Here is an 18,724-nt window from a genome sequence, read left to right on the forward strand (position 1 = left end):
CTGGGTATCCATCGGACAAGCCAAGACAAGCTCTTCCAGCAGGTTTGAGTGCGCTACCATTGGGGTCCACCGAGAGCCCCAAATCTTTGGCTCCTCAGCTACCATACTATCGGGTCCCATTTGGAAAAAAAGTACCAACAGATGTGAGATTACTATCTACCAAAATGATACCACGAGCTCCCATTCCATCTTTCACACCGCTCCAACGAATATCGAGCCGTTTCGTCTCCAGTGTAGACCTGGAATCCTCCGAGTTATTTGATGTGCCACCACCCCGTTCTACCCGATGGAATGTTCAAGGCGTGTATGATGTGACCTCGGTTGTGGATGGGTATGTTGATACCGCAGGTTTCTCTCTTAGGCTGTTCTACTATAATCTTGGAGACCAAAGCCAACTATTTGCCAAATTTGCCTTCGACAAACTTGAAGGCATGATGCGGCTCTGTCCCTATGAAGCGGTATCAACGTCCGGAGTCAAGCTTGAGCTTGAGGAATTCGAAAAAGCGTGTGACCTACCGCGGCAGATGGAACCAAGCCCACTTAGACGTTCTTGGTGGATGAGGTGGAGAGCCAAGGACGGGGGAATGCGACTTGGTGAACTTGTTGGTGGGCTTCCAGACCTAAACTACGAGTTCAGCTTCGAGGAAGAGGAGGGGTCCGCCTCGAAAGACAACATAGGTTTAAGAATACTTTTTGTCATGGTCTACAATGAGAATCACTTCGTCTTCCGGGGTAAGAAAGTGGCGAATTTAGAAGATGAGACTGCTCCATCTCGATGGGAGCAGAGAGCATTGTGGAATAGCCTCTGGAACTGGGAATGGGACCCTGTACCCGATTCATGGTCCGATTCATCGTCCGATTCAGACGAGGATTTTGTTGCTCGACTGAGAAGAGGAGGGAGTTCTATTCGGGAGAACAAGAGTAAGATCAAGAGGACGATCAAAACCAAAATTCCCACCGGACCTTCCGGATTGAGTTCAGCCTCCACTCCAATAAACAAGCACATCGAGTTGCCTCCACTAGGAGCCTTCGATGTGACAGGAATTTGGCAGATCGAAGCACAGCATTTGCGAAGCCATCTGGGGATAAGTGACAAGGACGGAAATAGAGGTTGCATGTACATTACGGTAAAGATGGCAAACAATCCTCGACATCACAAAATAGGCCGTCAGCTATGGGCTGATTTTCGTCTCGGCCCAAGAGTATGCGGGGTCATGCGGTTCTGTCCCCGGCCAAATTCAGAGGAGGAACAGCGCATCACGCTTCCCCTCAAAGAATTCGAGAAAGCCTGTGTTCTTGAATCTGCCTGCTGGCCTGGACCTTCCCCGGAAGGTAAGGGAGAGTGGTATATGCGATGGAGAGGTGTGTATAAGAGCCGGGAAATCAGTCGTGACCAGGCAGATTACCGAGTCTCCTTTAAGAAGGACGATGATGGGAAGGTCAAGATGAGAGGAGTCATCGAACTTGACTCGTTGATGTTTCCATGGACAGCCGAGAGACTATTCGCAGCGATGCCACCTGCGCGTAACGAGCCGAGTGTTACCAAGACCTGGAGTGAAGCTCGGCCAGAGCACGACAGGATTCTATCCCGAAGTGAGTGGTTCACAGGACTAGTATAGGTAGTTGGTGGGCTTGTGATTTTGAGGGTCTATTGGCTCTTTTAGTCCTTTAAGTGTAGTAGTATGAATCTGGATATGTTTACTTGATTTTGAGTAGATTGGTCGGTACTCTTATCTCGACGCTGTCTGGATATTCATTCATGGAGTTTGAGGTGGGTTTGATATGATATAGTAGGCTGGTATTCGGGATCTTTGGAAAGTCGGTACTTCCTTCTGGCAGCAATTTCGGTACAAAAACCACAAGTCCATCGCCGTAGTCCTCTTCACGACTCGAGATTTATCCAGACTCGAGACTAACCGCTGGATACACGAGGGGATGCTGGACTATACACAGTTGCGATGTATAAAATCACGAATGAATACCGAAAGTTGCCTGGAGTCCGCCAAGGCAAAGAACTTCTCTGAAAAACGACTATACAAGCTGTTTAGCTCCATTGTGTAATGCAGATTGTATCTAATTTATCATGAAAGTATGCAGACTCATCAATGAAAAATGGGAATGTTCAATAGTCGGATACGGATATTGCACCTCCATGCTGCGCGTTTCGAGCTGAATGAAGCCCTCGGAATAAGATCACCAAGGCTCATCCGGGAAATATTCGAATTACAGATGCCTGTTTTTGCGCAGTTCAATGTTCATTCGATTGGATTCTTGGCTATAGAGTCGCGTAGTACCCGGAGCAATCTGGGATAGTTTCGTCGACATAGGGTCACTTCTAGTCGAGGTGAAGATGGTAGAGTTTCGCTAACGAATGAACAATACCGATATATTCCGGCGTTCTTTGCATATCTGCCCAGCAACACCCAGCAATCTATTGAAACGTGAATTATTGAAAGCTTCCGTACAGCCAGCGCATTGTAACTTTCAATAACCATCGCTCGTACATGTCAGTAATCGAATATCGTTTCCAAGCACATGATTCAAAGATTGATTTATTTCTGGCACCAATGGCATGGCCGGTGCCGCCAAGCTTTGCTGACTTCCGCGCCCGCCCCCCTAAGCTGCATCAGAGCCATTCCATAAGTTCGTCACAAGTTGAAAAGTATACCTACCGTATATCCCTCACCAAAGTGTCTCGGCCTAGCAAGAGCGCAGCCGAAGCGCCTACACGTAGGTAACATCAGATGCACTCCAGCCGAAATCAGCCAGCATGCCGAGAAGACGACGACAAAAGCTCAGTGCTCACACATCAACGCTCCCAAGGAGACAGCGCAAAGAAGAACTAGCAAAGAAAGAAACAAAGTCTTGCTGAAGGAGTCGCATCGACGTGCAAAAATTCTAATACTCCGAATGAGGTCTAGAGCTGGAATGTTGCCGGTCGCTACCTGCTCGCTTGTACAAATAAACACGATCCGGTACAGTAAAAAATATGCCTCTGGATGATCCCTTGGCCTATATCACAAGCGATATTTTATTCACATTCGTGCCACCTCCGGCCCCCGAAATCCGAAGTGCATCCATCCATCATACAATTATCTCCCAGGAAGGCATTCTCCCAGGTTCGGGATCTGTACCCTCCGCGAATCCGAGGCAACTTGTGAGCTGGACGACAAGGCCCACGGCCCCTTACAGAACCGAAAACAACAGAGCCGATATAGCAAATATGTCAGGCGAATGGTTTCCCGTGCTTCATAAGGCCAATTCTCCGGGTGGTGAACTCTTCGGTTTTAGGAAGCTTGCGTTTCTGGATGACGGTGTGCTTGTATGGCCTATTGCTACGATTCCTGGCGTCCGAAAAGTGGCTCTTTTTGGTGGAAGCTTTGAGGTCAATTCCGGTAGCCAGGATCGAACAAGGTGGTGACTTTTGCACTTTTACTGCCGTGATCACAGGAGGAGCGACTCACTTCTTCAGAGCCCGTAGAGAAATCTGTCGCTGGTGACCCTGTGGAAAACATGGCACGTTCAGAGTCTTGAAGAAAAGAGAAAACATCGTGTAAAATTTCGCTCTAGTAGCTGCTCCCAATGCTCCCAGTGGGTATCCATGGCACATTTCCCTTTGAACTCCAAAATCCCGGTATTTCATATGCATATCCCCATTCCATCCCAGCCCCATCCCAGCCCCTCCTATCCGTAGGCCCGATGTCGGGCTCTTCGCAGCGAAGGCCGCTCAAGCGTCCGCAATGCTCTGCAAGATGCGAGCAACGCTCCTCACGCCCGTCAGCGAGTTCTCGTCCGGGCCCCGCCCAGGCGTCCACTCAGCATGCGCAAAGTCGATGACGTTCACAACGTATATCTTCGGTCCCAGGACCTCATCTTCGTCGTCGTCCTCGGACGTCTCACCATCGCCGTTTGTCAGTTTTGGTGGAGTCTGGCTGGCCTCTTCCATGGCGTTTCTGAGAGCTGCTCCGTCGCCTTCGTAAACGAACAGGAGACTGGCGGAGAACATGCGGCTCTCTTGGCTTTCCAGCACGGCTTGAACTCGCTTCACGTCTGTGAGCAGAGCTTGCGCAATTAACTTGCCCAGTTCTTCGTCCACGCCTGCTCCTGGCGAGAACAAATAATTCCTGAATGCATCCTCCACGTTGGATGTCTGGACCGAAACCCTTCCGTAATTCTTATTAAATACTTTGTACCCTTCCTTGTCGATATCATTGCCTGTAGCTCCCTCACCCTGCCAGACCCGCATGCCAGCTATTCTGAAACCGAGATCTTTATGTGTCGTCTCCGCGGTGATCTTGTCGAAGCGTATGCGCTTCTCTTCGGCGGCATCATCAGCCCATAAGCGCACGCCCAATTTAACATCCAAGATGTTTGGCCGGACAAAACCATGGGCGGCGTTCTCGAGCACCACGGCTTGGTTCGTCACTATCTTCTTGCTGGGTTTGGCTGGCGCAACAGGCTCAGCTGCATGTTTGGCAATCATAGCCGCCTCTGCCTTGTCCAGCGCCTCCTCATTCCGCTCGTAGATGGCAGCATTTTCTATGCTTGTCCCATTATGGTGCTCGTAGTGCTCGGCTACGGGATGTTTGGCCAGCAGGGCAGCACCTGCTTGCTCTATCGTCGTGCCGTTGGAGTGTTCGTCGAGGGTCAAGGTGCCCATGTACGTAGGCATAAACTGGGCGAATTCAGGATGTTCTGCTACGGAGGCTTCGTAGAAGGCTATCTCAGCCTGGGTGCAAGGCTTGATGAAGAGCTCACCGTCAACATCGCTGAGCGTTCCGTCACTGCGCAAATGATCAGCAGGGACTCTCGCGAAGGGGAGGGGGGTGGATTGTTTGTGCGACGTACTGTCCCGCGACGGCATAGTTGTAGTCGATCAGCTCTGCGTGGGAAGGTAGGGGCTTTGCCATTTTGCGGACTGGATTGAGATGGGACCTGCTACGACTCTATCATGATGAGAGAGAGAAGGGGGGGGGGTATTAATAAATAGTAAAGGACGTAAGGAAGTGTAGAAGAGTAGAAGGGTACAAGTCAGGGCGCGGGTAACAGGATTCACCCTGGGCGGGGTGATTGTTATCGCGGCTTCACGCGCAGGGCGGGCGGGACTCTTAGAAGTATGCACTGCGGAAAAGAAATTGACTGCAACTCAGCCACTTTTTCATGCGACGGACTGTGAGCAACACCAAGCCGTTTGCCTCTACTACATCTGCATCCGCATTCACAGCCGTAGTGGTTCATCATTATCAAGTCAAGGATCGGATTGGAATCCGCAAGACAGCAATCAAAAGGTGAGAAGCCGAGAAGCCGCCAACGCAGCCGCCTATAGCTACGGTATAGGAAGGATAGGAGAGAATAGCTAGCTATAGCTTCGCAAAGCTACAAACCAACAAACAATCAGACCACGTAATAACAGGATCTCTCTTTTTTACTGATTCTATCCTTTCTCTCTCTCTATCTCTCTCTCTCTATCTCTCTCTCTCTATCTCTCTCTCTCTCTCTCCTCATTCCTCTCGCATTCAATTATCTGCCAAGCCCTCACTCAATTCATTACCTTCAACCTTCACTTGTCCTATCTGTCTCTCCCTTTCCACGCGCATCATTTCATTCACCATTCACCATTCACCATTCACCATTCACACCACTTGGAAGATCCGAAGCCATCTATAACAAACCTCCCTTCTGATCATCATCATCTCTCCATCTTCTCACTCACATCTACAACCTCCCCCTACCTACCTACTTACCCATCTGCACAGCCTTACTTCACGGTACTACACCACTTCCACATCATCTCCCTCTCACAAATTTCTATCAACTTGATACAGCGGCTGACCCAACGCCCGTCTGACCGGACCAGACCAGCCCAGACCGGACCAGCCATCATGTCGAGCCCTCCAGACCAGGACCAGCACCAGCACCAGGCGACTTCGCTCTCCAAGGCAGTTAGCCAGATTGACTTGAACGCCGCCCTCAACGCCGTGCAAGCTGAGGCTGCTACCGGCCTGCGTTACACCCAGGATACCCTTCTTGCCCTGCGCCCCAAGACCAAAGATGAAAAGAGAGCTGAGGTCGAACACGTGGAAGTTGCTGCCCTTTCGTCACCTGATGGAGATCAAGGGATCATGACCCCTCCGTACAGGGACTCTCCCGCGCCCCCTCCTCCAACTCCGGCTACGCCTCTCAGCAACGGAGCAGAGCCTGTCGCCAGTACGGATGTCGCTGGAGCCAAGAGCACAAGGTCAGTTAGTCGGATCTCGAGAATCTGTCTGATCCCCTTCAACATATCCCATGAACGGCTGCTGATGATCTTGACCTACTACAGCGTGGCTGTCGGAGTTGAAGCTCCAAAGAAGAAGAAGAAGAAGGGTGGTAGTGGAAAAAACAAAAAAGCACCTGTCACCGGCTTTGAGGAATTCTACGCGGATCCTCCCATCACACCCGCCGAGCAAGAGGAGGAGGAGGATCTTTACGAGTGGTCACGCCCAGTTCCAGAGTACGTGCATAGCCAGTAGATATGTCATAGACGTGAGTGACAACGCTGACTTGGCTAGGCGTATCGAAACCGCCATTCAACGGTATCGAGGTCGTCGTAAGCTTGATGAGCATCGCTCCAACATATTGACCAAGTATTTGATGCTCGGAGGTGTTGAAGCTACTGCCAAGGCCTTTACTGGTGGTCTTGACAAGGAGACGATTGAAAACTCGACAGCCGCGGAGATTGCTGCCATTCAGGCAAGTGATTATGTTCAGGCCGGCACTAAGAATTCGAAGTACTACGACGGATCCGATGATTGGGTTGTCGATTTCGAGGGGGTCGCCAAGGGCTTTTTGTAAGTATCGTCTTCTGGTCACAATTCCGGCTGACATCTCCTAGTTCCCACAGAGTCCCTCGCATATTTCCCCTCGACTGTGAGAAAGATATCATGGCCATTACGAATGTCATCCGCAATTTTCTCAACTACATTCTGCAACACGAAGTCGTCCCAGAGTTTACCAAAGACATCATGGCTGCTCGAGCTCTCTGCGATCTTGCTGAACAGGAACTCTGGGCAATTCACGTGCTCAATTTCAAGCTCCCAGGTGATTTTGGCATTGCGGCCTCAACCCTGTACGGTGGTCGATTTAAGGGCCTCTGCTTGGAAAACGAGGGGTGGGTAAAGGAGGACCCAAATTTTGCCGAGATGATGAGCTTGAACCAAGGCTTCAGCGACGAGAAGGCCTCGCGGATCTTCATGACCAGCGTTGCTTTTGCCGGTGATGATGAACTCTTCGTGAAGACATCGGAAGGAAACCTCCGCATTGTCAAGACCGAAGTCAAGTTTCTCGAGGCCATCAAGATCAAACGCGCTTCTGTCGAGAGCATTGAAACATACGCGGGTGTCACTGACCACGAGGGCAAGCCTGGTAAGATCAAGCCACTGGGTAGCATCTGGTACAAGGCATGGGAGGGACCTGGGTTTGACGACGAGGATCTAACGGATGAGGAGATCGAGGCCGCAAAGATCGCACTGGCGACCGCACCTGTCGAGAAGTTCTGGCTCGAGGACGATATATTACAAGACTGCTTCGAGGGTATGAAAATTGAGGCTACCGTTCATGAGCTTAACACCGGCCTCAAGTTCATTGATTCGTTCAAAGGTGTCTTCTGTTCGTTCCACACCATTCTTCCTAACGAAAAGCTGGTTGGCTGGAAGGAGCCAGGTAAGTCACGGTCCTCGGGACCCTTTGGATCAATACTGATTCATGAAAGTTCCCAACACTCGCCCCCCGCCAACAGTTGACGACCCCGAGCTCGAGGAGCGCGCGATGGAAGCTATCATGGAGGACGATCTCAAGCACGAGGAGAAGGAGTTCGCGAAGGGATTCGAGGGCAAGAAGTAAACACGCAGCCTGGTCTCTTCAGAGGTGGATCTTGGCTGTTCTATTTGCTGCTGCGGTTGTGTCTTGGGCGTCTCTGGTTTGGTGTCTGCTTCCATCTTGCACTTCGCTCATATACCCCCTTGAACTTTATTCTCTTCGATGGATCTGGCCCCTAGCAAAGCATTGCAAGGCATTGTATGGTGATTTCTGGCGCTGGTAGGAAAAGCGGTTTGAAAATCTCCGTTCTGGGACACTCAAAGGGAGAAGGCGTTGTCTCGTTCCTGTCTCCCACCAACGATCATGCAAACTCTTTGTTCTCCCCATTCCGTCCCGTGTGTCTACTGAGCTCATCTGTCTGTGCTATGTATCGCTCGCTTGAGACTCACCCGCGCAATGCAAGAACAGGAATTCAAACCCGGGGCGTTTTGAATAACGAAGCATTCGATATCCTTTCCGTTCCTTCCCTTTTCGCCAGGCCGAGCGAGCCCCACCCCCAGTCAGCATCGTGACGCTTAGCCATTTATATATATATATATATATAAGGTATATATATACGCGTCTAACAACACAACTCATGTCTCTTATGCGGCTAACCAACGACTCCCATTCTCCGGGTATCCACGGTTTTCTAGGGGAGACATTCCGGGGGCAGACAGACATCTAGCAGGAAGATATTCTCATGTCCGAGAAAACGCGATCCAGGCCGCGACTTTTTTTTTTTTTTTTTTTTTTTTTTTTTTTTCACGAAACTTTTTACCAAGGCCGAAGAATACCACCATGAAGGGAAAAAGCGATGCGAAGCAAGACAGACCCACATTTTTGCCTTGCTCGATCTATTTATTGATTTATTTAGTTATTTATTTATCCATTCATCGGCTGCCACTGGTGAAGAGGGGGGGGGGGGGGGTAAGAGCCCCCGCAGAAGGAAACCGTTCGTCGATAGCGGCAGTGTCGCTCTCGCGAAGGTGGCTGACGCGGTGATTGATTACACAGAGGTCGCGATGCGCGGTTTGTAGAGTCGGTGGATGGGGATATGTGTATGTGTGAGGCATGATTGGTTGGGACTTTCTTTCTTTCCTGTCGTTGCGATTGTGTTGATTGAAGCTGCTGGGGAGGGATTCGGTGCGGTGGGCGAGAGGGGAGAGGGAGAGTGGTAGGTGAGACCGTGTAGGTCGGGCAGGCAGGCAGGCGGGCAGGCAGGCAGGCGGGCAGAAGAGTACCTACCGGTACCTATGAGTCGATCTACCTGCTTGCTGCCAAGCCAGGAAGGGAACAGATACGCTACAAGCTAGCTACGGCAGTCAAGAGGACTTGGACGCTGCGCGATGGGAATATGGCGCGTAGCTCACGGCGTGACTTGTCTGGTCTCGTTTCGTCTTTTCTCTCTCTCTCTCTCTCTCTCTCTCTCTCTCTCTCTCTCTCTCTCTCTCAGGGTTAGTTGTTACTACCGAAAACCCTCCCCGCCGCCCACCGTCCCCTAGCAGTGACTGACTTACCGGCAGAAGAGATAGTCGAGCTAAAGGGAGGCCGGCCCTGGATGGATGGCAGCGGCAGGACGAGCAGAGCAGACAACACGAACGCGTCGCTCGGGGGATAGCATCTCGGGAAGGGCCGCCCCAACGAACGGACTCTTCCTCGCCGCTTCAGGATCCCGGGGTTGGGAATCTGCTGTCGGTAGATCGCTGGCCGAGAGCGTCGCGGTGGGGGAGCGTCGGCCTCGGAACGGCTGGCTGCTGACGCGCCGAACCTTTTTTGTCGTTTGCGCACCGGAAATCTCGACGACCGTAGGCTTTGAGAGGTACATAAAGAGTTACACACCTGTTGAATGACAGGGAGGGGATTGGAAGTCGAAGACGATTGCGGTTTTTGTCTTTCGTGATTTGAGAGAGGTGATCAATAGACGGTTGGCCTTCGCTGAACTTTAGAAGAAGTCTTCAGGAAAAAAAGAAAAGAAAAGAAAAGAAAAAAAAAGAGCGACTTCAGCTTCATCTTTTGGATCTAGGACTATTCCAAAGCAGATTCAAGCTCGACGGTACTAATCAACTACTTCCCCGAGGACAGAACTAATGAACACCGGCTGATGTTGATCTTCTCGGAAGTGTTGGCCCTTGGTCTTGGTGCGAAAAGTGGTTTTGTACTACTACATCAGCAGTTAGTTACCTACTACCACCTAGTACTGTGTCTGCGCCAAACGTTATCCTTGCATCTTGAACATAAGTACGGTAGGCAAGTGAGTTAAAAGGCAGGTTCCCCCCCTCCCGACTACGGTAGGTATTGCAACGCGTCGGGAACATCACTGCGATGCTGCTATTACCGTAGTGAAAGAAACCACCCGTGACGGGAACGGCCGAAAGGAGACAGTGCCTGCAGCGAGGAGACGGTCCCTCTGTTGATCTGCTCGTGCCTTCGTCCCAGGCCGACAGATACTACTTCTAGGAAGGGGTCCAGGCTCGGCTTCGACCGCGACCAGAAGAGAACGCAGAACCGTACGTGTGGCGATGGAAATGTGCCCGCCCGGCCGGTGGGTGCTCTCAGGACGTCTTTCAGCGACGGTGTACCGTCCGCGATCGAGCGTCTGTCTGTCTGTCTGTCTGTCTGTCTGTCTGTCTGTCCACACGGCGATTTCTCGTCTTCGTAGGGACGGGCCGCTGACATCAAGGCAGACAGACGGCACGCAGGAAACGACGACGATGTCAACAGCGAGCCTCCTTTCTCTCGAGGGAGCTACCTACCTAGCTGGTTCCGAGGGCTTCACACCACGGAAGATGAAGTACGGTAGGTAGGTACTGATTAGCTCGAGGGAGCGTGCGCAAACTGCTCTTATCCCAGGTTCCATGGCGACACCCACTTGACCCTGAGACTTTCCGTATCGACACATTTAAGCTTTCGGACGGGCGCTTGTACGAAGTACTACTAAGTACTATAGAAGGTAGTGGTACTACGTAGCTTTTCCAAACATGCTCGTCCGAAGTAATTATCGATCCTGACCTCTCCGCTACGGTAAAGGAGTAAACTCCTCACCGCCCCGTCCTCGATCTCGTCGACGAGCAGGTCATCAAACCATACTGTACTGTACCAGGCACGCGTCGGCTTGTTGCCATGTACGTAGTACTTACGCAGTACTGGTACCGAGGAGAAGGTGGCTCGATTTTCATTCGGCGCCAGCGGCAGGCACGATAAAGACAGAGGGCGGTGGGCGGTGGGCCCTGCTGTGTTGGGCTAACCGAGCCCCCTGGATCCAACCAGCAGTCAGGCCTCAAGGGTACTACTTACTACTACTACTACCGGTACTACTCCTACTCCTACTCCTACTACGACTACTACTACTACTACTACTACTACTACTACTACTATGTACCTCCGCTCCTAGCTCCTGCTTGCTTGCTTACTTACTTACTTACTTACTTACTTACTTACTCGCCCATCCCCAACCCCTACCCGGGCAGCAAAGAATGCGAAAGACGGACGCTGGACGCTGGACGCCATCCAAAGCCACAGCCACAGCCACAGCCACAGCCACAGCCACAGCCACAGCGGCGTAGCAGACGCAGCGATGCAGAGACGGGGGCGGTAACGCGAGAGAGTTGAGCCGACGAGAAGGTGATGAGCGCCGTCTGAAGCAGCGAGGTTAGCGCGCGACGGGCTCGCTCACCGCTACAGTAGTACGGTACAGTAGTACGGTAACTTACAGTAGGTAGGTACCTAGGTAGGTGCAAGTACCGTACGGGAGGTAGGTATGAGGGAGCTCCTTGTCTGATTCTGCTTGTGGTGTCTTGATAGGTGAGTACGTAGTAAGTAAGTAGAAACCGATGGGGTGCGTGCGGATCTACGTCTATGCATCTGTATGGATTTATATGCATCGATATGCATCTGTATGCATCTACTACGTACTATATATGCATCGATATGCACGAGGCCAGGCAGTGAGTGGGCGGGTGGGCGCCCGGCGTGCATCCGCCAGACCGAGGCTGGTGGCCTTGATGAACGACCCTGGGTCGTTGAAAAGACAGACGCGCGGGAAATAAAAGACCTCGACACCCGGCGTTCGGGCCACTCATCATCGGTCAACAAATACTACGTACGATCGCCGCATTGCGCATGCGCAGCCAGGCTCAGGTCAATTTAATTTAATAGATGTCCCACAGGCTGACCTTCCCGTCCTTACTCCCAGCAGCGAGCCAGTGCGCCGTTTGAGCCTTCCACAGCCTCTCCTCTTTCACGGTCAGGGCACCTTCCCTCCGGGCTAAATCCATGCTTTCTTCCCCCGTATCCTTCTCCCTCACAGCCTCAGACTCCACGTCGGAAAATGCGACTGAGTAACACCCTTCCTTATGCCACTTCAGCACCGCCAGCTCCTTGAATGCCTTCACAGAGTAGACTCGAACTCTCGAGTCCCACCCCGCAGTCGCAAACACCTTCCCGTCATTGCGGATCACCAGACCCTGCTGGCCAGAATGCCTTGTTTGGAGAGTCTTCAAGGGCATATTCTCGACAGCCATCGTGATCTTTTCGGCTGCACAAGGGATAGGGTGTTGGGCGATAATGGCGTCGGCGGAGGACGTGAGGTAGAAATCTTTCGCAGAAGAGACATCGAGGGAGAGAATGGGTTGCGCGTGAGCTTGGGATATGTAGAGAGGTTTCCATGTTGCTTCTGAGAACTGAGAGACTGTTGTGTGGCCGCTTTCGTAGCCGGCCACGACGGTCAGAAGGCCTGTCTGGGCATGTTCGAAGATTGATACAGCCATCACCATGCCGCCCTTCAGAGACGGAGGATTGGGTACCATGTGGATGCGTTTGGAGGACGGTAAGTGGAAGATATCAACCTGGTCGTGTCAGAAGAGGTCAGCTGGGTGGGTAGGAACGTACGGTCTCGGAGCTGAGCGTGTTGGGTACCGCTAGTAAAAGTTCTGCATCGGATCTTAGTAGGGACCATTGGGCGAACGAGCAGAAGTTCATGGTGTTGACGTAGAGGACGTGAAGAAGCCATGGTTCTTTGCGTGGTACGGGTGGTGTTTCGACGGGGAGGACTTTGCTCATGGATTCTTCGTCTTCTTCAGAGAGTTTCCATACAATGAGCTTGTTGTCTTTGCCGTGTCTGTGATGGTGTCAGAATGTTTGCAAGACTTGAGACATGGTTGGAAGGACATGTCGGAAGGGCAATAAAGACAACTCGGTATCGAAGCGGAGTTGCAAGCTTCCAGAGAGATATAAGTGAAGACAAAGGCATCCGCTCGGAAATACACCCGGCAAAGGGACTCAATATGTAAGTACTGACGTGATAATCTTTTCGGACCCCCAAGCCCGGACCGCAAGAACGGCAGCCCCATGAGCTCTCCAGACAGCAGTCGGTCTCTTGGTCGCCAGACTCCAGATCACAATCCATCCATCCGCGTCAGCAGTCACGAGCCGGCGGTTGTATCGTATGAAAGCTGTGGAGTGGATTTGAGAGACGTGGCCACGCAGGATGTAAGCTGGCTGAGCCGGAGGCAAGCTCATTTTGCAGCAAGCAGCTGGGGAAGCTGCTTTCCGTATCGAGAAATATTTACCGTGTTCGGGGTGGCGTTGATGGCGGCTCTTGAAGGGGGGCTTAGTTGGGATGATATGTACTGTATGGTAGGTAGGAAGGTAGATAGGCAATAAGTTATTGAGGATTCGGACTTCATATGCCCGAACACCATGATCATGATTGCGAGTGATACACTATCTATATTTATATATGTATATATATAAGTATTGCTGTGAGGAAAACCTCAAGCAGAGATTCGCTCTATAGGTAAGCTAAGGTAAGGAAGGTATGGTAAGGTGAACAAGTATAAGAGCTGCAAATGAAGCCAAAAACACCGGCCAGAGGTTCCTTATCCTTATCCTTATCCTTATCCTTATCCTTATCTATCATTACCATATCAACACGTGACCATACCACAATTCAAGTTTAGTACAATCGTGACCCCACCGATTATTTCCATTTGTAACTGGATCATCTCGTTGACTTCCCCGCCGCAGGACACCTGAACCCTGGAAAACAGACAAGCAATGAAGCTTTGACGAGCTGGCTATGCAGAGCAGACGACATCGAGTCGACGTTGTTGGGTATTTCCCGGGCCGCTCATGACATCTTCGTTACTTTTCCCCAGAACGGGAACCTCCGGGGCGCACCGCGATAGCCACAACCACAACCACAACCACAGCGACAGCGACAGCGACTGCAACTGCAACTGCAGGAGGCGTAGGTAGGCAGCCGTTGGCGTTGCTGGATCTCACAATCTCACAACCACACAACCACACAACCACAACCGCGCTGCCCATCTCGAAGGCTTCCTGCAGCTGACTATCAAATCAAGTCACAAGCGGCTACCCGTCGCAGTCTCAACACTTTCTCCTCGTGGTCCGCATCTCTCTCCCCTTACGGTTCCCGCTGCAGATATTGTATGTCTCTGGCCGGCGAGGGAGCCTTTCTTACCGCGTCGCTTTGTATCAACGGGTTGGGGGTTTCAGGAGCTATGGCACCCGGACCCAGTACATAACATAGGTTGGTAGGGCAGGTACTGATAGCATGATTGACCAGCTATAGCTGTGCTATGGTGTGCTATGCCATAAGGAGTACAAAAGGGTCACTGCCGGGCCGCACATTGTCCCTGCCATATTGCTAGGTCGTCCCGGTTGCCTGTCGAAGCAAAGGCTTCTTGATCTGGCTGCGGGCTTAGGGGTCCGGATGAATGTTGATTGAATGCGATATAGTATCTGCTGTCTGGAATAGACAGCAGGGGAGAGTATTGATCGTTTATTTTTAGGGGCGCCTGGACAATTGAGTTGACGGCCCAAATCCTACCTGGTCGTATGTTCTGGGGTAGTGCAGCCGAGACGAGCAGCCAAGAATGATAAGAAAACTAATCGGATTCAGAGTCGCTTATACCTGTGGCAAGCGTTGGTTGGTAACGGGCACTCCTCTTGAATCCGAGTCGCAACAAGGTGTTATAGATGATATTCTGCTTGTTTTCTCCTTCTATCTCGCTTCTTCAAGTCTTGCCGAGGGGAGGTGGGTCGCACCAGATGGATGGATGGATGGATGCATGCATGCATGGATGGATAGATGGATGGGTGGATGGATGGATGGATGGATGGATGGACAGATGGATTGTAGCAAGAGTACAAAAAGACTTACTTAGCGATGCATCGGTCCGACATGATATTCAATTGCATGGTTTACTGTTACCCATCCATCTTGGGACCTCGTGGCAAAGGCAAAGAAAGGTAATGGCGGGCAAAGAGAGGGCACCCGGTTAGGTTTAGTAGCTACTACTACATTTTTCTGGGACGTCGTAGTACAGTATTTATTTACTACTACCTGGCCGGAGTTGCAGCGGCGAGTACTCATCATCACCGTACGGAGTACAACCTACGGACACCTACCCACGACCGTGACAACACCACCCACCATCCGACAATCTTCTCGCTTTACCTTTATTGTCTCTACTCTACTCGGCACAACAACGAAGCCTCTTGAGACTTGAACAGAGCTAGTAGTAGCTTACTCTGGTCCACAGAGTATATCGGCATTGAGCCAAAGCTTTAACTGCAGATGCCACGACCACTACCACACTCCTGCCACACCAGCTTGATTTGTTCGTGGTCGCCGGGAAGGTTTCAGTTGTCGAGAGTCGGTCTCGGTCTCGGTCTCGTCCTCCTCGCTCGTCGTAAGGCAGGGTGGGCAGGGTAGGGTAGGGTGGGCTAGGGTGGGGCTAGGGTAGGCTAGGGTGGGCTAGGGTAGGCTAGGGTAGGCTTGGGTAACCAGGGTAATCAGGGTAATCAGGTTACTTCAACCGTCCATCGGATCGTCGACTCTCCGCGTTCCATCTCTCTCGGCAACCTGAGCTTTGCTCATCCTGCACCCCCATCCCCCCCATCCCCCCCCATCATCCATTCTTTATTTACAATCTACCTTGACACTAGAAGCCCAAATGGGAGTGCCAATGTCTGATGCAAGGACCCAAAGCATCTACCACCACCTCCGCCAGCAAGGTCCTCACTGTCATCGCGCAGGGCCTTTATACAGTAGTGGCCGTCTTCGATAGCCAAGCCTACCTCGCGCTTGGAATCAAGGGAATCGGCTACCCTTTCCAACATCAACAACAACATTTACCCTTTTACTTGGCTGCTACTGCTTCAGAACTCACGCGGAGCGTGGACCGGCAACTCTCTCTACCGCTCTCTTCCGACAGATATACCTCGCAAACTTCACCTCTGTATCCACAACAAAACACGCAGCATACACAGAGAACATACTCGATGACGGCTCTCAAGTCGTCAGAGCTCACGGAGGATGGAGGGCCTATCCAGCCGGCTGCCAACAAGCCGAAGAGAGTCAGGACGGGATGTCTCACCTGCAGAGAGCGCCATTTGAAGTGCGATGAAGGTCGGTACATGCCCGCAGATGCTCGTACGCCCGCTAATCCTGTCAATAGGTTACTCTGCGAAAAATAAAGGCTGTGCGAACTGTCGCAAATCGAGTCGGACATGTAAAAGGGGGGTACGCCTCAATTTTATAGATACCCAGGTTCAAGACCCGCCGATAATACCACCGACAGCGGATTGGAAAGGTCATATTTGTCACGCCAGTCGACCTTCAATTGCTGATTGAATTTAGTCAAATTCCAAGATGAGAGCAGAGAAATCGCGTCCGAGTACCAAGGAGGCCTGCGCCGATACGCCCACCTCGACCGGACGATTACACCCCCTCAAGAGCCATCACAGTACCCAGTTCGAGCTATGGCTAACAACAACTCTTTGCCTCCTATACAATCCACAGGACCATATTCAGAAAATGGACCAAGTGCCTCCCATTCGACCCACTCAACCCATTCAACGCACTCAACACATTCAACCCATTCAACCCATTCAGCCCATTCAACCCACTCAACCCACTCAACCCATTCGAGACCACCCAGCCACCACCGTTCCGTCGCTGGCAGCGAGTCATTTCTGGCGCCGCCACCATCTAGTTACAGTAATCCCGAGCCACCAATCCCTAATGAAACCCGCAGATATCTCAGTTCGCCAGAGGAGGTTCTCTTCATGCAAGTTTTTGTTGAGGAGGTCGGTCTATGGATGGACAGCATGGATGACCAGAAGCACTTCTCGAGAATCCTTCCTTTCCATGCTCTCTCAGAATCCATGTTGCTCAACGCTTTTCTTGCATGTGGTGCTCGTCACTTGACCTTGGTTAACCCGATGTACCACGAAGATAAGGCGCTCTATTACTACGATACGGCAACCACCCAGCTCCTAAAGTCTTTGCAAAACCCGGACCGAGATACCGTCTGCTGCGCGACAACGGCAGTCATCTTGAACGTCTACGAGATCATGTCAGAGCGAGCAATGCAGCGCATGAATCACATTGCTGGTGCGCGAGCTTTGATCAAGGAGTGTGGATGGAATGCGAGAAGCACAGGAATTGGTGCAGCATGTTTCTGGTTGAATGTGGGCATGGAACTTCTGAGCTGTCTTCATTTCAACTGGCAAGTGGCGTGGGAGCCAGATCAATGGGGCTTAGACATGAACCTTCAAGCAGAGACAGAATCCGGAAAGGAGGAGATCTGGGTACACCGAATGCTCTACATCGTTGGAAAGATAGCGAATTTCCGCGCTTCTGTACCACGATTCCAGGAGGCATCACCGCATGATGAGCAAGTCAGACTCCAGACCAGGTTTTCAGAGTGGAAAAGATGGAAGGACCTGTGCGACCGCTGGAATGCCAATGTGCCGAGAACGATGCAGCCGATGGGATTCTTACATCCTCCACAGACCACCTCGAAATCCGCCTTTCCGGAAGTCTGGTAAGTACCAACAACAATGGTCTTTTTTGCTTTTCTGTAGAAGCAAGCTGACAATACTCAGGCTGATCAAACGTGCTACAATCGTGGGTCGCTTGTTCTACCACACTGCCATGTGCCTGTTGGCACAGATTAACCCGCTGATGTCCACGGACACGGAAGAGATGAACCACATGCAGATGCATCATGCTCATCTGATCTGTGGGATCGTTGCGCACGTGAAGGATAGGGGCGTTGCCAGTGTTGCACTTAGGTCTCTCGCGATCGCGGCCGAGTGTCTCGTCCACCGCCGCGAGCAGGAGGAGGTCCTTGAGATCTTCGAGAAGATCCGCAAGGAAACCGGCTGGAAAGTCGGATTCATCAGCACCGATTTGAAAAAGAAATGGGGGTTCCCGAGCGACGATCTACAGCAATCACCAATGGCTCCACAGAGCAGCAACTCCCTCGGCCAGTTCTTCCATAACACACAAGCACCGGCCACGAGCAGACCCCCGGCGCCACCTCCATCACGACCTGCGCTGCCAAGTGGAATCTTGAACCCGCTGCTTGCCAAGGCTGATTTCTCGCTGCCGAATCACCCCTATCAGCAGTATTACCAACCGCCTAACCAGATCGTGCACCATTCTCAGAACCACTTCGGCCCACCACCTCCGCAACACAACAACAACCACTATCCTCCACCCTATGCTTGAGAGCTCGAGTTTCAGAATCTACAATATACACACTTGGCTTTTCAGGCGAAGCTTGCGTGATTCTATGAACATAAGTTGAAGTTCATACTAGACAGGCACGAAATGATGGGGCTTCAACTCGCCGACCCCATATATTCAAGTAAAATAGATATCAGCTTGGGTTCTAAAATTTTACCTGAAATTAACCCGCATTTTCGGGACTCGAGCTAGAGAAGGCGGGTCGGGGAGACCGGACAACGACACTATCAAAGGATGAACGATGACTTTCGTGTTGAGCGTTGCGTCGCTTGCACTTTCTGGATCTGTGCACATGGCGAGCATTGCATTTATTTTGGATTAGGA

General features: G+C 51.5%; 5 protein-coding genes across 5 annotated transcripts; 3 read left to right on the forward strand and 2 right to left on the reverse strand.

The window, feature by feature from the left end:
• Window positions 1–164: 164 nt before the first annotated feature.
• On the forward strand, window positions 165–1,619 carry L3040_004777 (uncharacterized protein; the record flags this gene model as incomplete). The annotated part of the gene is made up of 1 exon (XM_007291085.2): window positions 165–1,619. One exon carries the CDS (start codon window positions 165–167, stop codon window positions 1,617–1,619), a length of 1,455 nt encoding a protein of 484 aa, XP_007291147.2.
• Window positions 1,620–3,727: 2,108 nt separating this feature from the next.
• L3040_004778 (uncharacterized protein) lies at window positions 3,728–4,910 on the reverse strand (the record flags this gene model as incomplete). The annotated part of the gene is made up of 2 exons (XM_007291083.1): window positions 3,728–4,784; window positions 4,849–4,910. The coding sequence occupies 2 exons, from the start codon at window positions 4,908–4,910 to the stop codon at window positions 3,728–3,730; spliced, it is 1,119 nt and encodes a 372-aa protein (XP_007291145.1).
• A 972-nt stretch (window positions 4,911–5,882) lies between these two features.
• On the forward strand, window positions 5,883–7,881 carry L3040_004779 (uncharacterized protein; the record flags this gene model as incomplete). The annotated part of the gene is made up of 5 exons (XM_007291082.1): window positions 5,883–6,238; window positions 6,323–6,493; window positions 6,552–6,830; window positions 6,875–7,701; window positions 7,751–7,881. The coding sequence occupies 5 exons, from the start codon at window positions 5,883–5,885 to the stop codon at window positions 7,879–7,881; spliced, it is 1,764 nt and encodes a 587-aa protein (XP_007291144.1).
• Window positions 7,882–11,987: 4,106 nt separating this feature from the next.
• Window positions 11,988–13,356, reverse strand: L3040_004780 (uncharacterized protein; the record flags this gene model as incomplete). Its single annotated transcript, XM_007291081.1, has 3 exons — window positions 11,988–12,683; window positions 12,727–12,955; window positions 13,136–13,356. The coding sequence occupies 3 exons, from the start codon at window positions 13,354–13,356 to the stop codon at window positions 11,988–11,990; spliced, it is 1,146 nt and encodes a 381-aa protein (XP_007291143.1).
• Window positions 13,357–15,837: 2,481 nt separating this feature from the next.
• Window positions 15,838–18,382, forward strand: L3040_004781 (uncharacterized protein; the record flags this gene model as incomplete). Its single annotated transcript, XM_066156331.1, has 5 exons — window positions 15,838–16,273; window positions 16,323–16,457; window positions 16,505–16,610; window positions 16,902–17,693; window positions 17,755–18,382. 5 exons carry the CDS (start codon window positions 15,838–15,840, stop codon window positions 18,380–18,382), a joined length of 2,097 nt encoding a protein of 698 aa, XP_066011746.1.
• Between the last annotated feature and the right edge of the window lie 342 nt (window positions 18,383–18,724).

Source organism: Drepanopeziza brunnea (genome assembly GCF_022702325.1).
Source record: "Drepanopeziza brunnea f. sp. 'multigermtubi' strain 214-2 chromosome Unknown ctg7, whole genome shotgun sequence".
Lineage (NCBI taxonomy): Eukaryota > Fungi > Ascomycota > Leotiomycetes > Helotiales > Drepanopezizaceae > Drepanopeziza > Drepanopeziza brunnea.